This window comes from Loxodonta africana, chromosome 6 (genome assembly GCF_030014295.1).
Source record: "Loxodonta africana isolate mLoxAfr1 chromosome 6, mLoxAfr1.hap2, whole genome shotgun sequence".
NCBI classification, from domain to species: Eukaryota; Metazoa; Chordata; class Mammalia; order Proboscidea; family Elephantidae; genus Loxodonta; species Loxodonta africana.
This window is the reverse complement of record NC_087347.1, coordinates 84,793,105-84,818,247: the sequence shown is the minus strand read 5'-3', so window position 1 is coordinate 84,818,247 and position 25,143 is coordinate 84,793,105. Positions and strand designations below refer to the sequence as shown.

General features: G+C 37.2%; 1 protein-coding gene across 1 annotated transcript in view; it reads right to left on the bottom strand.

The window, feature by feature from the left end:
• Window positions 1-5,988: 5,988 nt before the first annotated feature.
• The window catches only part of KCNH7 (potassium voltage-gated channel subfamily H member 7), a 561,862-nt gene continuing 542,707 nt past the window's right edge, over window positions 5,989-25,143 (bottom strand). Inside the window, exons 13-16 of the mRNA XM_003405825.4 lie at window positions 21,326-21,577; window positions 15,991-16,159; window positions 8,047-8,239; window positions 5,989-6,370 (exon numbers count right to left, since the gene is read on the bottom strand). Of these exons, the coding sequence (XP_003405873.1) occupies window positions 6,104-6,370; window positions 8,047-8,239; window positions 15,991-16,159; window positions 21,326-21,577 (881 nt within the window). The 3' untranslated portion in view covers window positions 5,989-6,103. The remainder of the gene's footprint in view (window positions 6,371-8,046; window positions 8,240-15,990; window positions 16,160-21,325; window positions 21,578-25,143) is intronic.

The following is a 25,143-nucleotide window of genomic DNA, read 5'->3' as shown; positions in this document are numbered from 1 at the left end:
AAGTCTAAATGCTAACAATTGTGATTGTTTTCATTTAAAACAGCAACATTTAAATAATACGGAATTAAAAAGCAAACTGAAATGATAGCCCCACGACATTTTTACGTGAAAGTATATTCACAGAGAGAAAATACAGAGAATATAGGTTAAAGATAGAGTGGTTTAAAATCCGGTGTACGAAATTATGTCACATCTCTCAAAATATAAACTAATGGAAGTCACGGATGTCATGACCGCAATTTAGGGATTCATCTAATTTTTGACATTAGCTTTTCATGAATAACCATGTTAATAATGTCACTTTTCATAATGGAAAAATGATTGGGAGTTCTTTAACAATTCTTGCTATTTTCATTTAAGAGTTTGATTATGATTAGTATAACAATGAAATTGGTCAAGTGATTGTGTGGTTCTGTGTTCTTAACATTGCATTCCTATGTTTTATTCTTCTATTCATAGTAAGAACTTGTTAGTTTTAAATAATTTTCTGTTAATCAGCTTTCTCAGCCTCTACTTAATGGTTTATGTAAATAAGCCCTGTGATAATTTCTTTTCACGTTGTCGGTTATTAATAATTCATGTATTTCTGTGAATTGTCTTTTCTACATTGGATTTTCTTAAAGCAAAGTATATCTGCACCACAAGAGCATGTGGTAAAATTATTCTAAGCTTGGATACTGATCCATCACAGTGCCTAAGACTTTATAAAAGCATTTAAAAACAAGATCCTTTTAGTTTTTAAAAGATTAACACCATTTCTTTATAAGTAGAACCAAATAATAGCTTTGAATGAGAACACTTGAGGAAAGGAGGAGACGGGACGATATTACACACCTAGAAAACAATTGCAATGAAAATGCATGATTTTAAGATTGTTGGACTAAGGTAATAGTTGACAAATATCAGGGTGCCATAGCAGAGGAAGCATTGTTAACGCTGAAATTCTCCGGCTGCTCCTGGTGCTCTTTTGGCAACCGGATCTTTTAGAAGTGAGAATCACCTTGTAGATTTTTGTCACAGAGTTTAAATGGGGTCAGTGTTGGATAAAGAGCATGTTTTTTAGAAGGCCCAAATGGTGCAGCAATACCACCGAAACACCGCCATCTTTGTGATGACGCACAAGTCACGTGACAGTTTTACAATCTTAGAATGCTTTATGGTTTACGAAGCGCTTCATGTATACGTCAGAGGATCCTCAACACGCCTCCTCAGGTATGTAAGACCTTACCTCCGTTTTTATAGTTTAGCACACTGGGGTGCACTAAGGTGTTAAATCTCAGGAATAAGTGGAGAAGGTAAGACTTGAATTCACGTTCACCACACTGAGCCCCTAGCTATTTCCACCATTTGACACTGAGGCAGTCTAAGTAAGATCTATGTAATGTTGAGAGAAGTGGGCCTAGGCACCTGCAAAGATAGTAAAACTGGAAAATTCTATTTTCTGTAAATAATAGGAAATATTTACTGTAAAATTTATATTTTGGAAATGTGTATTCAAATACCCACTTGGGGACCACATCATGAATCTAAAGAGGGACTGCCACTATGAGCCTGCCTTTACAGAATACATTCTCAAAATACTGAATTTGACAGATCAGCTTGCATGTGTTTAACATTTGACTCAGAGCAGATATGTTTGTAACAATGAGATTCATTATTCCCACTATTATTATTAATAGTATTATTTAAAGCTATAGACCTAATAGTGCAAAATACAATTAAGAGAGACAAAAAATAGCTACACTCGGGTTTTTCTGAGTCAAAAACTTTAGTTTTAATAACAGCTGTTTCGCTGAAGACATAGCATATTGTGCAAAAGCTAAATTGTGTAAAATTATTTGTTTTCTTGATTGTTTTTATATGTCATGTTCCTGGATGAGAAACAGAGAGTCTAGTATTTTTTGAGCACCTACTACGTGCCAGGCACTTTATGTTATCTCCTTTTCTCCTTAGGCTTCTGTGAGGCAAGCGCTACTCTCATTTTTACAAACTCAGGAAGTTTAGTTAACTTGCTCAGACCACACAGATATTAATGATAGAACTCAGGTTTGGACCCAAGTCAGTCTGATGACAGAGCCTGTGCTTGCCCTCCTGCACTGGTGATTCACAGATTTTTGGTGAGCGTCAGAATCATGTGGATGATGCTTGGTAAAAGACAGTTGCCGAGCCCCACCCCCAGAGTCTCTGATTTAGTTGGTGTAGTGTAGGCCCAAGAATGTGCATTTCTAACAAGTTCCCAGGTGATATCGATGCTACTAGTTCAGAGACCACAGTTTGAGGAACCATGGTCCACATCATGCTGTCTTCCAAGACATAAGTGTCTCTTTGCATTCATGGGATAGACCCATTTGTTTTACTGCAAAAATATGATTAGAAACCTAGTAACATTTGAATTTCTTTGTAATTTATAAAAAATTTAAATTATAATAAGTCTGCCTGAACATATTAATCTACTTTGGGTTTTAACCATGGCTAGACTGCTATATTAAATCATAATAATGTTGCAATTCATTCTTAATAACTGTAGATCAACTGAATTCCTTTTTAAAGAAACCATTAAAGGTATCTGGTGGAAAGATACTGTTGTTAGTTAATAATAATAATATTTTAGATATGCTGATGAGGGGATTTAAAAATGACATTTGGATAAGTGTTAGGTATTTTGGAACTATTGCCAAAGCTCAACCCCCCAAAATACCTTGTAGCAATCCTTATTTATACACACATATTAAACCCGAGTCCAAATGCCACTGTGCCCTGACTTAGTTTTCATGTCCCCCGACTAGAAGAGTTGGAAAGTTCAGCTCTGATGACCAACTCATTATAAGGAGTTTAAGAAATTACACTATCCTAAATCTGCCCCCTGCCTTCCCATGTTTGGTGAATGAGCGATTATTAATTTACAAACCCTGCAAGACCATTCATTCAACATTTTTTATTCCTAGTTTTCTCATCAGCTAATTAAGGTATAAGGCTCCCCTATGGGATAAAATGAGATGTGTAAGGTTCAGCACTCTACCCAGCAATTAAGGACAGCAGGTAAACATCTAATCCAAAGAAAATTTAGATTTTAGATGGCATTTAATTTAGGCCAGGAGGCCAGGTAACAGTTTATTTTTAGGAGGAAGGCAAAAGGTGTTAATTCTTCTAATTACCTAGAAGGAAAGCAGTTGCTATACTGCTGTTATGACTGGCTGCAGCAGTTAGGTCTGGTCCTCAAGAGAGAGGGACCAGATGGTTTTTGCCACACCCTGATGGCGAAGGTGACTGTCTGCTTTTAAGTATTAGGTCTCTGGCTGGGGCAAAAGGATGCATTTTGTACATTAAGATAATTGCTTGGCCATCTAGAAGCCAATTTAACTATTGAGCCTTCTGATGTTTATGCCTGACTCAACTAGATGGGCAATGGTTTTTTTTTAAACCACATTTTTAAGAAGCCCTGGTGGCATAATGATTAAGCATCCAGCTGTTAAATGAAGGTCACTGGTTTAAATCCATCAGCTGCTCCACAAGCGTAAAGACCTGGTCATCTTCTACTATAAAGATTACAGCCCGTGAAACTTTATGGGGAGGTTCTAGTCTGTTATACAGGGTCACCATGAGTGCGGATCCCTGGCGGTGCAGTGGTTAAGAGCTATGGCTGCTAACCAAAAGATTGGCAATTCAAATCCACCAGGTGCTCCTTGGAAACCCTATGGGGCAGTCCTACTGTATTCTATAGGGTCGCAATAAGTCAGAATCGACTCGACAGCAACATGTTCGGGGTTTTTTTAGTTATGAGCGGGAATAGACTCGATGGCACATGACAATCACAGCTTCGCATTGCTCAGACACTTTTTAAGCTAACACCTGGTAGGAAGGGACCTTCCAAATCCTGCCCAACTCTATAAGACTTCAGTTTTTAATATCAAGCAATTATTTTGTCAAGAAATTAAGAAGAAAAAAGGTTTGTGTTATGCTAAAATTTAAATAAGCTGGATGCTTGCACACCATTCCTCATCTTCCATTCCTTCATGGTCACTTTTCATAAAGAACTATAAATAGAGGCTTTATGTGGAAGGCCAGATTTTATGCAGGGCATACCAAATGTTGCAGCTGAAGCTTTTACTAATCAAACAATCAGATCTAAATTCCTCACCTGCCAAATCCTCTCTCTCTATAAATGAATGGTCTCTGGCGAATTCAATCTGAATCTGTCTGAATCCTTACGAAATTAGTTGCAGCTGCAAAAATGTATCCAATATGGAAATAAAATCCCTAAATAGCTCTCCGAATCAGAGTTAGCCATTTGTGTGACTCTCTCCCCTGCTAGATCTAGTTTCTAACACAGTGCTAGGCACCCATTAAATGTTCGCTAAATGAGGAAATAAAAGCAATTCTTAAATTTGTATAACACCAAATGGTTTGTGTAGCTGATTACTTATTATTATACTTTTTTTGAATCAACTAGTTATTTTGTTGTATGTACTTCATCCCTTATGTTTTGGTTTTTCAAAAATTAAGCAGGGATGAGAATATACTCATACTTACAGATCGCCGACCACACAGATTATCAATTTATGTGACCATTTAAAATATAGGGAGCAATTTAAGGTCACTTTAATAATATTTTAAATAGTGTAGTAGTTTTGTAAATTTAAGTACACTGCATATATTTGAAGCTAACTAATAAATTAGTGTCAAAAGGTAAATCAGTAAGATTATATTTCTATCCTGGAGGGATAGAGATTAACCCATTTAATAATTTGCACAGATAAAATGTTTCTTTAAAAATATGTGATTTTAAGTAGTAAAGACTAAGAAACTTTGAACTGATTTTAACATTTTTGTTTAGAAGGAAAGGATATAATGGACCAGTACATATTATTTTAAAATTGTGCTTAAGCTAGATGAAAAATAAATTCCTTTAACTGGAATTGGACTAATTAGAATCTTTAACTTGCGTTTTTTTCCTGTATCCTGGTTTTGTCAGAGAGAGGCATATGCCAAACTCTTAATAGTTAAAAAATATATTCCACGTTATGTTATTATATTCTGGGGTCAATATGCACTTAGGCCAACCCACATATAATAGATCGTGATCTAATCGTCAATTAGCAAGTGTTGGTGAGAGTGCATTTCCTTCCCAGGCAGGTCAATACACGATGTTTTTCCCATAGCTGGGGTTAGAAAGTCACAGAAAACATATACTCAGTGGAAGCTAGTTTTACCATTCAATTCTACTGAAATTGCACACTCTTTGGGGGGAAAAAAAATGTGCTTCCTCTATTTGGATCAAATTCAGTATTGCCCTAAAATATGAATCGGAAGAATGCTGTGGATGTCACTTTGTGTCAGCCACATTTTAGCAGTTCTTAAGAAGAGCTCCCCTTTTTTTCCACCCCCAAAAAGCAAAATGAGAAAAACTTGTTTCTAAGCATTCAAAGAAATATGCCAGTGGAAAATATTTTAAGTTCTTTATGAATGCAGCTAGTGACAGAATTTTAAACAGAAAGGCCTTTTGTCCTCATTAATGCTGGCCTGTATTCATGTACTTGGAGAGGGCTTCCTATGCTGTCAGAGATTTATAACGCGAAATTTGCTTTTTTTTTTTTTTTTCCTGTATGGTGGAGTGAGTGTGAATAACTGCAAACATCTTGATAGAGAAGGGTGTTCATTCTCAAAAGCGATCTGAGAGTTGGTCTGGCATGAGTTGAGGATCATCTGAATTGCACCCATAAACAGTTTTATCCCTTAATTTCTTATCTGCTTGGAAGGCATTTTCATGACAAAATACTGGTTTAGTAAAAGCAGTAAGTAGGAGTCTCCATGCAAGAGAAATTGGAGTTTCCTAACATGCACATGGTTTAAAAAATAAAAATAAAAAATAAGGTGCCTTGAGATGCTGGCAGTTTTAACATTTCGGGACAAAAAGTTCTTATGTATATTTACATCCTAATTGCTCAATTTTACCTTACAAGCTTCAATTTAGGAAAATATACAGTACTTTTGCATATAATGGTACCTTGTAAGCCCCTGAGTCAAGTAGAGAGGATTTAAATACAAAAAGGAAAACAGCCATTAAAAGCACTTACATTGTATTGGAGTAAATAGTACAAAATGATTATTTCCCTGGAAGACCAGGATCGGAAACATGCCTATGAAGACCCAAGATTCCTGCAGTGCTTAGGGATGATTCAGGCAAAGAAGGATGTCTAATTGGATGAAGGTAAGTTTTTCTTTGCTTCGGATGAAGCTCTAAAGAGAGATCACTGTCTTGTTTTAAAAGCGAAGTCAAGTTGTCTTCTGAAGCTGTGTTCAGATGTACCCCACTTGAGAGGGATTCTTTGGATTTAAGTTTAGATTTTTCAAGGTCCAGAAATTCAGGACACTGATAGAAAGAAAGGAAAACACATATTTAGAATTCACTTTGGCAGTCATCTAAAATTACTTTCATAAAATCTAAATGAGCTTTCTTTCACCATTGATCTATGTTTGATTAGCGGCATTAACCAATAGTGCTCTCCCAAAGACGGGTCAAGAAATTGGAAGTAGCGTATCAACTTAGATGATGCTAAACAACAACCATTCCAAGAACTTCACTTTTACCCTGAAACCAGGTTAAAGTCTGTTTGTTGTTGTTTTACATGATTTCACATGGAGTTTTATAGATACATTTTAAATCTTTATGGTGACCCCACATGTGTAGAATTGTGCTTCACAGTGTTTTCAATGACTGATTTTTAGGAAGTAGATTGTCAGGCCTTTCTTCCAAGGCATCTCTAGGTGGACTTGAACCACCAGTCTTTCAGTTAGCAGCCGAGTACATTAACTGCTTCCATCACCCAGGACTCCTACTTGGTGACTAGGGAGATCAGAGGAGAAAAGAAAAAAGAAAGAAGTAAAATCACCCAAGCCAAATAAAAAAAGTTATCTAAATCAGCTGAAAGTATAGAATGAAGTATATGGTTTTGCATGCTTCCCAGACATAAAACTTATTTTCTATTTTCATATTTTAGAAAGATTGTATTATCTTCCTCCTGGCACATTATTTCCTTCTATTAATAGAGTTAAATTCCTAGACTGAGCTAAATTTCCAAATATCTAAAAAATTTTACAAGATTGTTCTGTCAATTTGTGTTCTTAGATCCAGTTTTACTATAATGTTTAAGGAACTAATTCCCAAGATAGAATTCCAAGGGATTTAGACTTACATTGATATAATTCCATAGGGCCCTTAAGAGGGCTTCAGAGGCATGATAAAGGAACTCTTCTTACCATGTTCATCAACCAGGTGAAATAAGGTTAGAGAACTCTGGTGATGGGTGGGACAGAGAGGCCATAACTAGTTTGATTGCATTTGAACTTCAGGTCTTCTCTAGACAACTGTTATTTCTCTTCCTCTTGGATTGTGAGACCCTACCCAGCCTTTTGTCACTCTAACAAATTAAGAGACTTTTCTTTGAAGCACTTTTGGACCCAGGACAAATCCTTAGCTTTCTAAGCTCTACTGTATATAAACTTAAGTAGGTTGACTTTTGAAAAGAGTTTTTCTTAAAAAAAAAAAGCTAGTGTTTTAAATCATTCTTCTGGGTCCATTGTTTTCAAGCTTTAAATGGGGATAACAATCAGTGAGGAGGTTGTTTAAAATGCAGATTATAGGGCAAACCCAGACAGAATAGAACTGCCCCAAGGAGCAGCTGGAGGATTTGAACTGCTGACCTTTTGGTTAGCAGCTGACATGTTAACTACTGCCCAGCCAGAACCAAACCAAAAAAACCAAACCCAGTGCCGTCGAGTCAATTCTGACTCATAGCGACCCTATAGGACAGAGTAGAATTACTCCATAGAGTTTCCAGGGAGCACCTGGCGGATTCGAACTGCCGACCCTTTGGTTAGCAGCCATAGCCCTTAACCACTACACCACCAGGGTTTCCCACAGCCCAACCAGAGGGGGATGAAAATCTATTTTCCACAAGCAGCCAGGTGATTCTGATTCAGGTGGTCCTTGGACTACTCTTTGAGAGACACTCTTGGTTGGACTGGTTGGACAAAATCTGTACTCACTTGTGAGGAAGGACCGAAACTTCTATCCGTTTTAATGGATGCTGCAGGATGACTGGCTCTCATCAGGTGGATGACGGGTCTCTGATGCTCGGCTCCTGCAGTTACCATACTGTAGGCTGGGGGGACCACAGTGGTTTGTTTCTGCAGCAGCTGTAAGATGGTCTGGATGTCAGTAGTCATTTGGGATTCAAGTCTGGGGGACAGATAGAAATTAGAAAAGACAGTCCTCAAATAGCCCAGGATTGCAAAAGCATTTGAGAAAATTTCAGTACTATCGACACACAGAATTATGGCCTGCTTTAAACAAGAAGGACAGGAGAGGGAGCACGGAGATTCTTTCCAGGCCGATGCATACTTTCTAGGTCTCACTGATAATTCTGATAAAGACCATGGCTTCCTGCTCATTTAATAAAATGCTAACAGAAAAACAAGTGAATGGGATGGACTAAATTTTTACTAAACTGTATTGATTTCAAAATGTAAAACACACTGAGAATCTATTTTTAATCACTTAATTGTCTTTGCTTTTTTATTAGGCTTTGGTCGGTCCTTGGGAAAATCGTATTCTTTAAAAAATAGGTTTTTGTGGCACATTTCTTTCAGAGCCATAGCATTCCAGGATAATTTCTTAGGTGTTTAAAAATTTAGCTTTATTTTACCTTGTTTCTCTCCTATACACATCAGGTATTGTATCTCTCATTCATTGTATGCTTTTTAAATGCTGCTAAATGCTAAATTCCCTTGCCATCTATAGTTCAGGGCCTTTGGTATTTAAGAAACAAACCACACTTAAAAGTTCTTTTGCATCTATGACCCATCTGGCTTACAAAATACCAGTCTGATCATTTTCCCTCCACAATTTACAAGTAGCCAACTGGCCTGTTAATTTTATTCTCATTTTAAATTAAAATCAAGGGAAAATAGCAAAATACAATTGGTCTGATTCCCCTCCTTTGCATGTGTTAACAGCACTAAAAATGGAGGGAATTCTGCGGGTATAAGAACAGAAAATTTGGACCATATGCCTCCTCAGGAAATGCTTCTAACTCTTCACGTATTAGTGCTTGCTGTTTTGCTTCTGAACAAAAAATGCAAAGAAAATGTAAATCTTACTAAAAATGTTAAAATCATAGCACTAATTTTGCCCAATTTTGTACCTGGTACATACTGGAATTCAATGTGGAAACAACTTAGCCTTTGACTTAAAAGAGAACAGAATAGACCTGAAAAAGATATGGGAAAATAACTTTTTTTTTTTTTAGATTTAAAAATGTAATTAACACTCTAAGTCTTTCTTCTAAGCATCACAATAGCATCTTATCCTTATAGGTTTTCTATATTTGGTAAATATAGCCATATATCTGAGAGTATTCTGAACCATTAACTATAAATTACACATGATTGTGCATTGTAAATGTCAAAACAACACAATAAAAAGGGAAAAATTGAGTTATCAACTGGTTTATTGATCTATTTGTTACCCAAAGGGTTGATCCAATGTTTTTATGGCACCAACTAATCCACCAACCTTTATTTTATTGTTGTGCATTAATTTTTCCTTTCATTCATCAAGGCCCAGCTCAAATTTTAAATACATCCAGAAACATTCCATTATTGGACCCATTCAGAATTAATTTATCTCTCCTCTGAGTCCCCAAAGAAAACTTTACATCCAGACTTCATCATAAATATTTCTGTATATATTTACCCTGATATCATTAACGGAGGAGTGGCTTACCCAATATTTTTGTACTGAGTATAAAAGAATTTGGGGGTGGGAGGTAGAATAAAAACTTCATCAACAAGTGGGATTCAGAACCCAATACAGTCAAACATCAGACCTTTTAGAGTCTTATAAAACCTTTGTCAAACAGTCTGCATTTGTCACTGAGAAAGAATATCTCTATATGATGGATACTGTCTATTTGGACAGTGTCTATTAGGGGAAAATCTATTGGAAGGTGAGGCTTTAGCATCCACCCGCCCCGTAATTGCAACATGCTGCCATGAGTCAGGTTCACTAACACAGTAACATCTCATGGCAGGTGAAGAGGCCACTGCAAGGTGAGAACTGAGACCACCTGCCTCAACACAACTTAGATAAATTGTAGGCCACCTCTTTCAACATGGCTTAGTTGTTTGTTCCAGAATAACTCTGGATGGGAAAAATAAGACTAAGCCAATAACTTACTTCACCATTTGCATCAGGAAGCTCCTGAAGAGCAATTCATAGGAAACAACAGCCTGCTTATCTGAACAAACTTGCTTAATCAAATCAACTTTATTGATCAGGACTTGCTTCACGATCCTCATCTCATTGTGTCCCTCAGTTCTGAACTATGACATCACAAACTTTGCCCAATTCCAGTCAGTGTCCCGCCTTGAAGAGTCAAACCCCAAAGTCCAATAAATACCCTACTTCAGATTTCTCTTTCTGAGACGTGGCTTAGATTCTGTCAAGGTGGCATTCTCCCTTCCTGCAACGATTCTGAGTAAAACTCAGTTTTGTTTTATTAGTATGTTTGGGTAGTTCAGCAAAGGGGGGCTTTAGTAAGGCAGTTGTATTTTCATGTGTTATAACTACAGTCTGTGGGGTTTAAGTAGAATGATGCTTCTCTTGAGCCCTTGAGAATAAATCGGTTTTACTCAGGAGGAATTACAGAGAATTTAAAAGAAAATCCAGTTTGGTCTTTAAAGCAGAAGGGAATAAAAAAAAAAAATTTTTTTTTTTTTTTTAGCCCAGTTCAATAATAACATTTTTTTTTTTTTGAGGGGTTTGGGGAGGTCAACATAGCAATAAAGCTGTGTAAAATAAGTATTTCATTCAATTATTCAAAGACCTGCAATGTGGGTAGGTGAAAGGAGAGCATGAAGATGAATTAATATGGCATTTGATGTCATGGAGCTGAAAGAAGCTGAACGCCTAGGAAAAAAAGATGAAGGAAGCACATAAATAACCAACACAAGGTGAAGCAAGTGTTTCATGCCATCCTAGAGGCATACAGATGAATTGCCCTGGGTGTTCTGCTAGGGCACAAGTCATTACTAAAAGCCTTTACATTCTCTAGGCCTCCCTTCCTCAAAGTGTGGTCCTTGGACTAGCAGCATCCCTGGGAGCTTATTAGAAATGCGGACTTTCTGCCAACTTCAGACCTGCTGACTTAAGAGTCTGCATTTTAACAGGATCCCAGTGTGATCTATATGCACAATAATGTTTGAGATGTATTGTTTTCAGAATGAGCTTTAATGATTTACCTAAATATGTATATAAATGTGGGCATGATATATAAGTATATAAGAATGGGAATGAGAATTCCAGAACACTTAATTGTGCTCATGAGGAACCTTTACATACACCAAGAGGTGGTTGTTTGGACAGAACAAGGGGATACTGATTGGTTTAAAGTCAGGAAAGGTGTGTGTCAGGGTTGTATTCTTTCACCATACCTATTCACTCTGTATGCTAAGCAAATTAATACGAGAAGCTGGACTATATGAAGAAGAACAGGGCATCAGTATTGGAACACTCATTAACAGCTTGCGTTACGTAGATGACACAACCTTGCTTGCTGAAAGTGAAGAGGATTTGAAGCACTTACTAATGAAGATCGAAGACCACAGCCTTCAGTATGGATTGCACCTCAGCATAAAGAAAACAAAAATCCTCACAGATGGACCAATGAGCAACATCATGATAAACCGAGAAAAGATTAAAGTTGTCAAGGATTTCATTTTACTTGGATCCACAATCAACAGCCATGGAAGCAGCAGTCAAGAAAGACGCATTGCATTGGGTAAATCTCCTGCAAAGGACCTCTTTAAAGTGTAGAAGAGCAAGGATGTCACCTTGAAGACTAAGGTGTGCCTGACCCAAGCTATGGTATTTTTAATCAAGTCATATGCATGTGAAAGCTGGACAATGAATAAGGAAGAACAAAGAGGAATTGACGCCTTTGAATTGTGGTGTTGATGAAGGATATTGAATATACCATGGACTGGCAAAAGAACGAACAAAACTGTCTTAGAAGAAGTACAACCAGAATGCTCCTTAGAAGCAAGGGTGGTGAGACTGCATCTTACATACTTTGGACATGTTGTCAGGAGGGATCAGTCCCTAGAGAAGGCCATCATGCTTCACACAGTACAGGGTCAGGGGAAAAGAGGAAGACCCTCAACCAGGTGGATTGACACAGTGGCTGCAACAATAAGCTCAAGCATAACAATGGTTGTGAGGATGGCTCAGGACCGGGCAGTGTTTCATTCTGTTGTGCATAGGGTTGCTATGAGTCGGAACCGACTCGATGGCACCTGACAAGAACAAGAGCTTTTTAAAATGTAAGCCTTTAACCCTACATATAATTTAATCTGGCATTAAAGCAGAAAACATCAGCAAAGCCGATTCAGGATAGACCATTTATATTTGTTTTTATTGCACTGTGTACTTAATATGTGTATTTGGATGAGACAGATGGTGTAGAAATTCACAGTTCTACATTTGAACAATGTTGAAGCTAAACAGGGTAGACCTGGCTCTAGAAAGTATTCCAGGATTCCCACCCTGGAAAGTAGAGGTCTAAATTGTGCTGCCCTCTTCAAACGTGTTTTCCATATTTTTGTCTTCTAGCGTTAAAGTGATGAAAGATTTGTTGGAGATGGTAGCACAGTAAAAATGTAATATTTGGGATTTTAAATCCAAAAGCAGCTGAACTGAATTAAGTAATAAAATGTTTGTAGAAACAACAGAGATAAATAGGAAAAAATCAAAGGTGAAGTGTTAGTGTTAGCATTTCAAAACATCTTCAGAAATAATATACAAATTTGCAGGAACATGTCAAAAGAGATTTGTGTGTTAGCTGTGGAAAAGTTTCATATACTACTACTACTATGCTAGTTTAATAAAATAATAATAATATTACTACAAATGTAAACCAAAATGGTCCTAGATGTACATGCCCTTACAAGTTTACACTTTCAGCCTTGGGATTAACGATGAACTTCATTTCTATTATTGGCGTTCATCTGTGTGTATTCTCTGACTTCACACACATTTTCTGATTTGGACCTTCCTTCAGGATTAAAATAGAGATTGTGCGGTTCCTTTTTTACCCTGTCATGGGTACTAATCATTGTTGCCAGGATACATCAAAGATTCCTGAAAGTGAACAACTTTCCCCTCCAAATTTTGCCATCCATTGGTAACAACCCTACAGTCTCATTTTGGGTCAACATATGTTGTACCCATGAGAGGCAAATACAGTGTGTGGCTTTTTAGGCTAACTGGCGAGCCACAGCTGTGGTCAAGTATACTTGGCTAATGCAACTCTGTGATAGAGCAAGTGTGTGTCATTGGCACAGGAGATTGTTTTGACTGTGGACCCCTTTGTGCGACCTTCAGCTCTGGCCCTTGTTACCACACCATTGGCACAGAAGCCTGATGTTTGATATCTGAACATTGTGTAAACCAGGATTCAGGTAGTCTGGTCCTTCTACAACACTTGCCCTTACTTTAAGTGCTTTAAATACCTCATTTTTCCCCCCTGGTCTCGTTGTGTGTTTTAAATTGATTTAGTACATTCTGCAATTTGAACATTTTCATTTAGTCTGTGCAGCTTTCTGTCTGTGACCACTGGGATACCTTGCTTTGTGGTGTACTTGGAAGCGACTGTTAGATCAAAGTAAATTCCCACATAACACACAGCTAAAACTGCTATATCATACTCATTCATATGTTTTTTAAATCTTTTTGACCAGTTTAATATTAAAGAATCCATACAGACTTGAGATAAGGGGTTCCAGCCTCCATAAAATCAAAATTCACTCCTCATTTTTAAAGAGCCTAGATTAAAGATGAAAGGGAAATGGAGAACATAATCAGAGGATACAGGATTCAACTTCATGGGATTTTCAGTTCAATCACTTTTTTTTTTTTTTTTGCACAAGTTGACTGAATTACTAAATGTTTAAATCATTTTGTTGATATTTTAGAAATGTCATAGAATATTATTAAGTTACCAGGAACTACCAAAACATTATTTTGAAGAAAAAAAAGAAATTTTTAATTTGCAGGTGCTGATAATATCGTAATTTTATAGCAAGTATAGAAAAAATCGGATTTACGCTGCCAGAAGTATGGGATGTTCTAAGTAAATACTCTTTGCAACAGATTAATAATTATAATGGTCAATTTCTAGTTTTATTTTAAATAAGTACATATATACAAAACACATGGGATTATGGCAGGAGTAATTTGCTATTTACAGAGAGTAATGCTCAAGCCTACCCTCTGTCAGTGTGTTGTAGTATTGTGGCTTGTGTGTTACAATGAGGCTGCAAGCTATGCTACTGGTATTTCAAATACCAGTAGAGTTACCTGTCATGGACAGGTTTCAGCAAAGCTTCCAGACTAAGACACAGTAGGAAGAAAGGCCTGATGACCTACTTATAAAAATTAGTCAATGAAAACCTTATAGATCAAAACAAAACATTGAGCCCTCTATAAGCCCTCTACTTTGGAAGGCACTAAAAAATATACAGTGGCCAGGGCCAGCCAGGAGGGAGGGGGAGAAGGGAAGCCATTGTTTGGGAAGCAGTGAGTTTCTATTTATGGTGACGGGAAATTTGGTATCGATTAAGGGTAACGGTTGCACAACTGACATCAATAAGTTGTACACCTGAAAAAGGTTGAATTGGCAAATGTGTTATATACAGTAAAACCTGTGAAAGCTGGAGCCTGTGTAAGGCAGAAACCTGTCAGAGAGGGAAAACTCGGATGTTTCCACTAAAACGAGTGATCGAAAAGTCTTAAGACTGTACCCTGTTAAAGACAGAAAACTTGCGAGATCCAGAAAAATAAGGCAGTCCTGTCAAGTTCCGGCTCTCACAGGTTTCACTATATATTTTTACAACAACAACAAAAAGGGTTGCTGCTGAGGCTGCTTATGTACTGCCAAACACTTCACGGGATTTATTTTTTTTTTATTTGGAGGCTTAGGGTCGTGGTTTCATGTGACATCCCAGTCAATGGGCCTAATACTGTTTTTAATGTTTCTGTTATACCTCCTTGTTCCTTGGGAAAGCTTGCCAGCAGAAATCCAAGGTACAGCAATTGGTCTCTATTTGCCTGGAGCAGCAGAGGAAGGAGAATTGGCAGTTGGTGGAGGAACTGGAGTGTGTGTCTAATTGTGTCTGTGAACAACTGCCTCCTTTGCTGTAAGCCCAGAAGAACTGGGTGGTGTCTGGCTACTAGTACTGAACGTTTTGATCAAAGACTCTACAGAAGAATCCTGATGAAAAGTGGGAAAAATTTGGAACACAATTTCAAGTTCTCATGGAATCCAAACTTTCTGGAGCCATTGAAGCTGGATGACCCCCTGAAACTGTTGCACTGGGATAATCGTTTAAACTTTAAGCCTTAAACTAAAACTGTCCCCTGAAGTCATTTTTAAACCAAACAATAGCTTAATTAGTATGGAATATCTGCCTTAAGAACTGTGTTCTTTTAAATATTTATATGTGATGGAATTGACAACGGCAAGACTGAAGGTCAGACGAGAAGCTTAAGGGGCAGTGAGTTTACCTTAATGGTGGTAGAGTAATTTGGAAAAAGATAGTGAGAGAGGTTACACAACTTGAAGAATGTAAGCCATGCCACTGAACTGTACATGTAGAAATTGTTGAATTGTGTGTGTTTCGTTGTGTATATTTTCACCAAATAATAGTAATAATAATTAAAATATATATATATATACAGCAGCCACAGCAATGGATTTGAGCCTATCAACAGACATGAAGATGGCTCAGGACTGGGCAACATTTCGTTCTGTTGTACCTGGGGTACCATGAGTGGAGCTCACTCTACAGCAACTAAGAACAACAACAATAACAGATGTTAGACCCGGCTACTGCTTGTGTTATATTATCCTTTTGCCCTGTTCTTGCTTATACCTGTTAAGTTGTTCCTGAAGCAAATCTAGTCTTTGCTCTACTTCCCCGTATGTGAGGTCACTTTCGGTTTCGGATATCCCCCAGGCGGCTTGCTGCAGTGCTGAGGGACTAGACTCATGGGGCTGAGTCCGGGCATTTTCTCGTTCCCAACTTCGTATGTCAGTGATATCTGTGGAAAATAGTAAGACTGACATCAACTTTTTTGGATGCCCCCTGGCATCAGTAACACGTAGGTATCCACAATACAAGCTAGAAGGGATCTTGGAATACAACCTGAGAGACTGACAACCAGAGGGATTCAAGGGCATGTTCAGGGGTGACAACCCGTTGGTAGCAGAGTCCCACTACAACCTGCCTGCCTTCCCTCCCAGAGCCGTTTCCATGCGAATAAAAACATATGGCAGGTCATGAGTCTTGATTTGATTTTGTCTTCTGTGCTCAGAAGAGACATGGATGTCAAACCCAAAACTCTGATTAGAGAGCAATGACTTTGTACTTTTATATTTAGGAGAAAATATTAAAGTGCAAAACCATTTTGGTTGTGCTTCATGTAAGGTTTAAGATTTTAGGACTCTTTCCCACAAAGGAATTTGCATATTTCATGACTCAGATCCAGTGCCAAAAGAGCCATCAGGAAAGTGCTGTCTTCAGGGGGATTCCCTTCAGCCAGCACAACTCTAAGTATAGCTGTGAAGTCATAAACCATTAAAGATGGGAATGTTCTAAAAAGTTCTCTAGTCCCCAAACCACTGTTTTATGTCTTAATGTTTCTTTGTAGCCCCTTCTGTACAGTCCTTTGATACATTCACATTGTTTTCTAATATTTTTTTCTCGTGGCTCTTTTGTTTGGAATACTTTTTATATTGTTGTTGTTAAGTGCCATCAAGTTGCTTCTGACTCACAGCGACTCTGTGTACAAAAGAATAAAATAGTGCTTGGTCCGGCACCATTCTCACTATCATTGTTATGTTTGAGCCCAGTGTTGCGGCCACTGCGTCAATACATCTCGTTGAGGGTCTTCTTATTTTTCCCTGACCCTCTACTTTAACAAGCATGATGTCCTTCTCCAGGGACTGGTCCATCCTGATATCATGTCCAAAATAGGTGAGACAAAGTCTTGCCATCCTCACTTCTATATTTATGAGTCGGAATTGACTTGATGGCAACAGGTTTGGTTTGGTTTTGGTTGTACAAGAGCTCAGCTGTTAGCCAAAAGGTGGGCAGTTCCAATTCACCAGCTGCTCCTTGGAAACCCTATAGGTTAGTTCTACTCTGTCCTATAGGGTCGCTGAGTCGAAACTGACTTGAGGCAATGAGTTTGGTTTGGGTTTTATACTTTAAATATACCTTATATTTTTATGTTACTATATATATATTTTTTTTATATTTATATATAAGTCCACTCCTGAAATGTTCTGAGTGTCTGTTATGTGCCAGGCACTCTGCTGAATGTAGAGAAACTAAAGATGAAGAAGGCATAGGCCCTGTACTTGAAGAATTCCATCTAGCAATGATTTGGTTATTTTTCATACAGAGATTCATTTTATGAACTTCTTTTAATTTACTGTTTCTCTGACATTCTATATTTTCAAGTTATCAATAGTTCCAGGCAAATATAACATCCTCCTTTTCCCTTCATTTTTGTTGCGATTCTAGAAGTAAAGAAGAGGATGGTAGAATTTCTTGAAGTCTCTTGTTTCCAGTTTCTCCAGAAGTACAGACAGGTAGCAAAAGCATTCCGTTTCTCCAAGTAGCAGACAAAATTTCTGTATCTTTTCTTTGTGGTTTTTCTCTCACTACCTTTTTATCATTGAATTTACAGAAATTTCTCCAGTGCAAACAAACAAAACAAACCTGTTGCTGTCCAGTGGATTCAGACTCATAGTGCAGTGCCTACAATTTCTGCCTTGGTAGGGGGAGGCTGTAACAAAGAAATTAGCATATCCAGGGACGTAATTAGAAAAACATAAGGTCAGAGTTCCTTCTTCTATTGTAATGGCTAAAAGACCTCAGGGAGCTACCATGAATTCTAGAAAGGTCCTTTGTGATCAAAGCTTCCTTAGCCTATGGGATACTAGTGTTTTATAAAGTGATAGTATATTGTTTCTTTTGATATTTTACCAAACATGTCAAAATGAAAGTGATCATAGAAAAGGAAGAAAAATGACGTTGCTGGAGGTTTAAGTAATTTATCAGCAGATTTTCACTGGAAGTATGATTTGTTTTTTATGAACACGTGAACCTATTTAAGAATAATAAATATTTCAATCTGGCAGTAAACTAAGTTTTCAACTTTGGAGCAGCAATGCCAAACAAAACATTGAGAACACACCTATGAGTGGTTTGGCCATGCTGATGCTTGTCGCATCTAGCCTCATGCTGGCCATTTGATGCGGGAAGCTTTAGGAAAGAAAACAAGAACTGACAGGATGGACGTTAAAGATTACACTAAAAATTTTTGTGCGAAGAAAGCTTACAAAATTTCCACCTTTACTGCTCTCTCATCTTCAATGCTTAACTGCTTTCTCATCTCCCTAGTCATACATAAAAATTGATTTTTAAGTGACAACAGTGAATCACATATGATAAATTATAGGTTATATTTTTTCTTCAGTGCCCAAGAAGAAAAATTGATTATCCTCTTTTTGCAGAAATGAATGAAATGTAAACTGCTAGATGGAGGCATCCTCGATTATGATTTACTCCTATTGAAATCTGAAGAAATGTGATTGGCTTGTTTTACCAGCAATTTAAAAAATGAGGAGTTCAAAGGCGAATTTCTGGCTAGTGGTCTTAATCAAATGAATATCTTTGTAGACACTTTCTAAATATAGCTCAGAGAATCTGCTCTTGGTTGCCTTGGAAAATGTTGCTATAGTTGCAAGACACATTTTTGGAAATGGATGAGCAGAAAGTAAACTTTCACTTTGCTCTGTGTACACAGGTTTTCTAGATGAACTTTTGACCTCAATCTAAGTAGAGTCAGAGTCCATTTAACTTTTCTGTTTTCTTTTTAGTTTTGCTTAAAATGTGCTCTTCTGCTGGATTCAGCATAGCAAGTACTAGGAATGTGAGTCAGTGAAATTTCCTATCGATGGTGAAACTAAAATATGTGGGGATTTAGTAGTTCCAACTGGAGTAGTTATAGCTATACCTTACATTTCACAGTGCTTCACCTTGAAAACTACCAGCGTATAAAATTTGCAGTTAATAAAGTCCTAAAATTCTTCATTGGTTAGTCATGTTAATTAACTAGGTTAACTGGGCGTAACGCTGGTTGAAGCTGTATTACATCAATTATTTTTATTCAATTGACATGTATACTTAGCTATGCACTTTCAAGTTAATTATTTCACTAGGGATTACATTATGAATTTTTGAAAACTAAAAATTTGTAGATAATAAAATTATTTGTTAGAATATTGTTATTATAATATTGGATTGTGCATATGGAATGGCTAGTTAAAAACAATTGGAAGAAGTGGCAAAGAAAAATATAAGATGAAGGGTATGGGATTTCACTGTCAGTCAAAGTCATTAAAAAGTAGAATAAAATTCCAAACATACATCTTTTATGATTTGTAACCTGAGAAACTAAAACTCAAGAAGAAAAAGCAATAAAAGCACTTTATTATTGGGTCCACATTATGCTGACTTAGGAGATAGCAAAGATGTCAGAAATCTCTTCAGAACTCCTGACATCCAGATACAACCTGTTTCTATTCTTAGCACTTTCCAGATACTCATTTTAATAAATAACTAAAATGGGACATCTGGTAATCACATCTAATATTCCATTCTTGCATTGTGATAAATGAGGTACTATTTTCATTCACTTCATCAAGATTTTAGATTGTCCAGAGAACATTTGCATATATTCTCTCAGCTTTCTACAACCCAGGGTCATGGTAAAAGCTGATTTGATATGATAGGAGAAGTAACTCTGGAAAAATATAAAATCCCAGATTTAAGAAAGCCTTTATTATCAAATATGGTCCCTTCACAAAATGGCGATGATGAGAGAGAATATTTACTGCCTCTGTGCCATACATTTTGCTATCCTGCCAGGCCAACAACATCCTATTTTAATTTTTTGTTATATTCTTTTGATGTTTCACTATGCCTTCTTAATCTCTAGATATTTTATATATCCAGGGGTATTTTAAATAATATAGAGATAGAGAATAACATAAAGAACATATTTCAGAAAAAGTAATTTACATCTGTTATCTTATTTAATTATCACAAATAACTAATTGGTTAGATAATATTATTATTCCTATTTTAAAGATATGTAAACAGTCTTAGTGTGACTGGTAAAGTAATTTACACAAAGTCATAAGGGGAGCAAGTGACAGAATTGGGGTTGGAACACAAGCAGTCTGACCCAAACCTGTTCTTGGAAACAATAGCAAATCTGGCTAGATCTATCGATCTGGCTCCAGTTATGCTGTGTTAATTGCTCTTTCATGTAATACTTCTTCAAGTTTTCATGAATTTACCATCTTTTAGTATCACCTTGTGGAAACCTTGGAGGCTTAGTAGTTAAGTGCTATGGCTGCTAACCAAGAAGTCGGCAGTTCGAATCCTCCAGGCGCTCCTTGGAAACTCTATGGGACAGTTCTACTCTGTCCTGTAGGGTCACTATGAGTCAGAATCTGTTCAAGGGCAGTGGGTTTGGTTTTGTTTTGGTTTAGTATCACGTCTGCATGCATTAATCAATTGTTATCACTCATAAATATTTTCTACAGGAAAACCCATACATTTGGATATTTCTTTTGTTATGGATGTTAAACAAATTTTATTTGAATGGGTTGGCCCATACATTATCTCTCCCCTCTTTCTCATAATTCCAAATAAATGGAAATTCTTTCTGGCATTTATTGTGGTGTTACTGCCCTGGCCTTTCATGCTATAAAACTACAGGGTTGGAGGTGAGAAGTGGGTACAGAATATACATGTGAGAATCCACATGTGAGAATCCACTGGTTAAAAAAAAAAAAAAATTAGCTCTCTTAAAATACTCACTGATCCTGTCCCCCATTGAAATCACTACAATGGACATTGCCACATTTTTTTTTTTTTAAACATGGCATTACATTAAGTATGAATGGCCATAAAAACCTCTCATGCTATCATTGATTAGAAATTACTGCTCGTTCTAGGATCGTATAAACACTTTGTTGATGATCTGAAGTCTGGACTCTGCATATATTCCATGAAATTGCCAAAGATGAGATTGCCATGTATCAGTACAGTTCTCCATTTGTTAAAAGTCACCTTTTTATGATTAGCACTGAGGAGAGACAAACTGATTCATTAGAAACTCGATTACCTTTGTAAGAGTGACTTCTTTTATCTATGTGGATTCTTTCTGAGGTGGGCACTGTTTCTTCAAAATCGAGTCCAGTTGCTTTCCCTGTTCCCAGAGGAGAATCTGCTATTCCTGAGAAGAGCGGCTTTTGTTCATCATCAATGGAGGAGATGAAAGATGATGATCTGCTTTTTTTCTCTTCAAAGTGTTTCTTGGAACTCTGATAATGTCTTATAGTATCTTCAGAATCTTCAGGGTCGTTTGTACTGTTTTCTTTTCTAAAATCTATCAGAGGAACATTGTAGAAAATAAATGTGTGAATGTGCATATTACACTACTGAGCTACGTATAACTACTTTTTATAGTGATGTTCTTTGAATAACTTTAACATAGAATTTTACATAAAACCACCAGAAAAGTTGTTCTTGCTCTTTTTCCTATTGAAAACGTAGCTACTTAGAGGAGGCATTATTTATTTATTTATTTTTAATACCAGGGACATCAGATTATCTTAATGAAATTAATAATTTATTTCAAAATAAAAAGAATATCTGCAATAGTAACCTTGTACTAATGTTTAGAAAAAAAGTGTAGCATAACTTACAAATTCATTTATACATGCTCAACAGTCATTTACATTCCAAAAATCTGGTGCACTCTCTCTTTAGAGAGGTGAAAAAAGCTAGGGAAAAGTTGTCCCAATGCTAAAATATCACCACAAAACAACTTATCGTTTATAATTTTCAGGCTCCATCATCTGTGGCAGATGCTCACATATTGCAAAGGTCAAAATTGGAATCCTCTTTATAGTGAATCCTGGCAGGCTAAATCTCAGCATGAGTTGAATGCATATGTTGTTGTGTACTGTCAAGTCAATTCCGATTTACAGAGGCCCTGTAGGACAGAGAATTGCCCCATGGGGTTTCCAAGGAGCCAGTAGTAGATTTGAACTGCCGACATTTTGGTTAGCAGCCTGAGCTGAAATTCCAGGCAGTTTGGTTGTGTAGTATATTGAGAAGAATACAGGGCTTAAATACAGTAATTAAGGTAGGTTCCACCTAATTACATTAAAGCCAGTAGTGTGTACTGGCTGTTTTATACTAAAATATCAGGATAATTTCAGCCCTGAAGGTTGCGTTGGAACATATTTTAGCAGGAAAAAGTCAAAGAGACAAATTCCAGAACTTGTTTCCTTTAATGTCCTGGGGAGACAGTATAATTCTCCATCTGGTTCCTGTTAATAACTAACCAACAAAACTCCGGAATGTATATCATTTTCTATAGAAATGGTTAAGATGGGTCCTCATCTACCCTGTCTGGTTGTGCTTACTTGTTTATTCATAGAAGGCCAAACTAACTGATTTAAGACCACTCCAGGGTGTCTTCCAACTATTTTTTTTTTTTTAATATTCCCATATGGCATATAAATTAACCAGATTTTTCTTCTTTTTTTAATATCATAATTTAAAATATGAGAAGATAGAAAGCAGCCCAGGGTTAAAATAGATTAAGATTTAAAAATCAGCTTCATGTGAAACTCTTATTAAAGAATTAATTTTCTGTCAGTTAAAGTTAAATCTAGCAAAAGCAGATTCTTTATTTTCTTTAAGGTTTCACACTGGCTTGATCATTTCATCATTGCTGGGAAGACCACAGATCTTTCCAATCTCAACCATCATAGGCAGCATTGATTACTGAGCGTCACTTAGATTTCTCTATCACTGATTTAGTTCGTTGTAAATATTCTGATCAGCTCTTCCCACACCAGTCTTTTTCTCTCCAGTGTCATTGACACTGATTACTGTTGAGTCAATTCCAACTTGTGGTGTCCCATGTGTGACAGAATAGAATTATATTCCATAGGGTTTTCAATGGACAACATCCACCTTATCTTTGGTGATTAAGTGCTGCCACTTTGACCCTGCTACCCTGGGGATCCAATCACCCTCATTGTAGTTGTTCCCCAATTCAGTAAGAGGAGTTTCCACTGTAAAATCTGATTTACATAGAAGAGCAATCACAGCAATCTTCAAGGATGCTGGGGCTCCCTTCACAAATTTATTCCTTATAGTTGTGGTGAAAGGTGTGTCCTCTGGACACTTCCTGGGTGGGACAGTGGGCCCAACATGATAAATCCATTCTAACATTTCAATTTCCTTCAGACTTAGGATACTTTTTTTTTTTATAGTATACCAAGGCAGTTCTGGCATTTCAACTTCATTAGGGTAGGCCACCTGTTAGTCTACATTTCAGCCAACCTTCCAATTAAGTCATTAAATCCTTTCTAACCCCTTGAGCTAAAATACTGAATGAAGAATCTCTGGTTGGTGGACCCATATCAATAAACTCAGGCTGACCCAACTTTATGTTCCTTGAACCATTATCCCACATCCTTAGTAGCCATTCCAACACGTATTCCCTAAATTACTGTTTGTATACATTAGAAAAATCAGGCATTTCTTTTGGAGTGTAGCTGTAGCATACCTCTGGATGGGTCAGGACTAGAAGCAAAAATGGGTGGTGGTTGTGGGTCCTGGGGACATTCAGCAATGTCTTGCAAGGCATCTGCCTCAGGTAACACTCTGGCTGCCTCAAGCAATGTCTCAGGCAATGCCTCAAGCAATGCCTCAAGCAAGGACTCCTAAAAGGCACCTGGGTTAATCTAATCAGAAGGGGCGGGGGGGGGGGGGAGGGTGGAAGGTCTGATTTTACTGGTAAAAGTGATCTAGTATACAAAGCTGGGTTAATCTCTTCAGATGGGGGTGGAAGGTCTGGTTCTACCACCATGAGTAATTCAATAGAATTTAGGGGCTCAGTGTTCCAGGTTTAATCTATATCTGCTCATATATGCCTGTCACAATTTTCAGGATTCCATATCTTCCTAATTCATGCCCTCACTTTAACTTCAGACACCTTTGGAGGTTGGGTATTCAATTGGCATTGCAATTCAGCCATCCATAGGATAAAACTCTGGGTTTGGTTTTCAGCAATATCAACTCTGTTACTACAAGAAAGAAAATTTTCTCTCAGGGCACCAATAGTAACTTTCAGGTCCTTTATGCAGAGCGTGAACTGAACTCTGAAGCTCTGAGCTCATCCTTTTTCTTCACTTTGACTAGTGGAAGAAAGTAGGACCATCCAGCCAGCTTCATTTTTCTTGTCAATTTGACAAAAATTTTGAAAGATATCAAATACATGATTACCCAGAGCCTTGTCCTTCACACATATTTGATCCATTGGTAGTAATATTTTGTGTATCTCTTTTGCCACATCACACCATGGGTTAACAGTGCCCTCTTTACCTCTGGAAATAAAGTCATTAGGTCTTTTTTCCAAGACACCTCTGAAAAAACTCTAACCTCCAACCTTTAGGTTGGCACTCAAGTGTATTAACCTTTTGCACCACCTGGGGACTCTGTCATTAACCCAGCCCTCCTTAAACTTCTTAACTTCCTTCTTGTCATCTCTTCCTTGCTGTTTTGTCTTAATTTTTCCCATCCTCCAAAACCAAAACTCATTCTGAGTCATAGTGACCCTATAGGGTGAGTAGAGCTGCCCTGTGGGGTTTCCAAGGGTGTAATCTTTATGGAAATGTACTGCCACATCTTTCTCCCATGGAATGGTGGCAGTTCAAACTGCCAAACTTCTGGTTAGCAGCCGAGTGCTTAACTACTGTTCCACCACAGCTCATCCAAAGCCCTCTAAAAAATTTGATCAGTGTTCTCTCATATGTGCGTGTCTTTTTGAATCTAACATTTTATTCCTTACAAAATAATAATTGTCATTTTTATGGTAGTAAATAAAAAAAAAAAGCTTCACTTTTCTAAATAATTCTCATA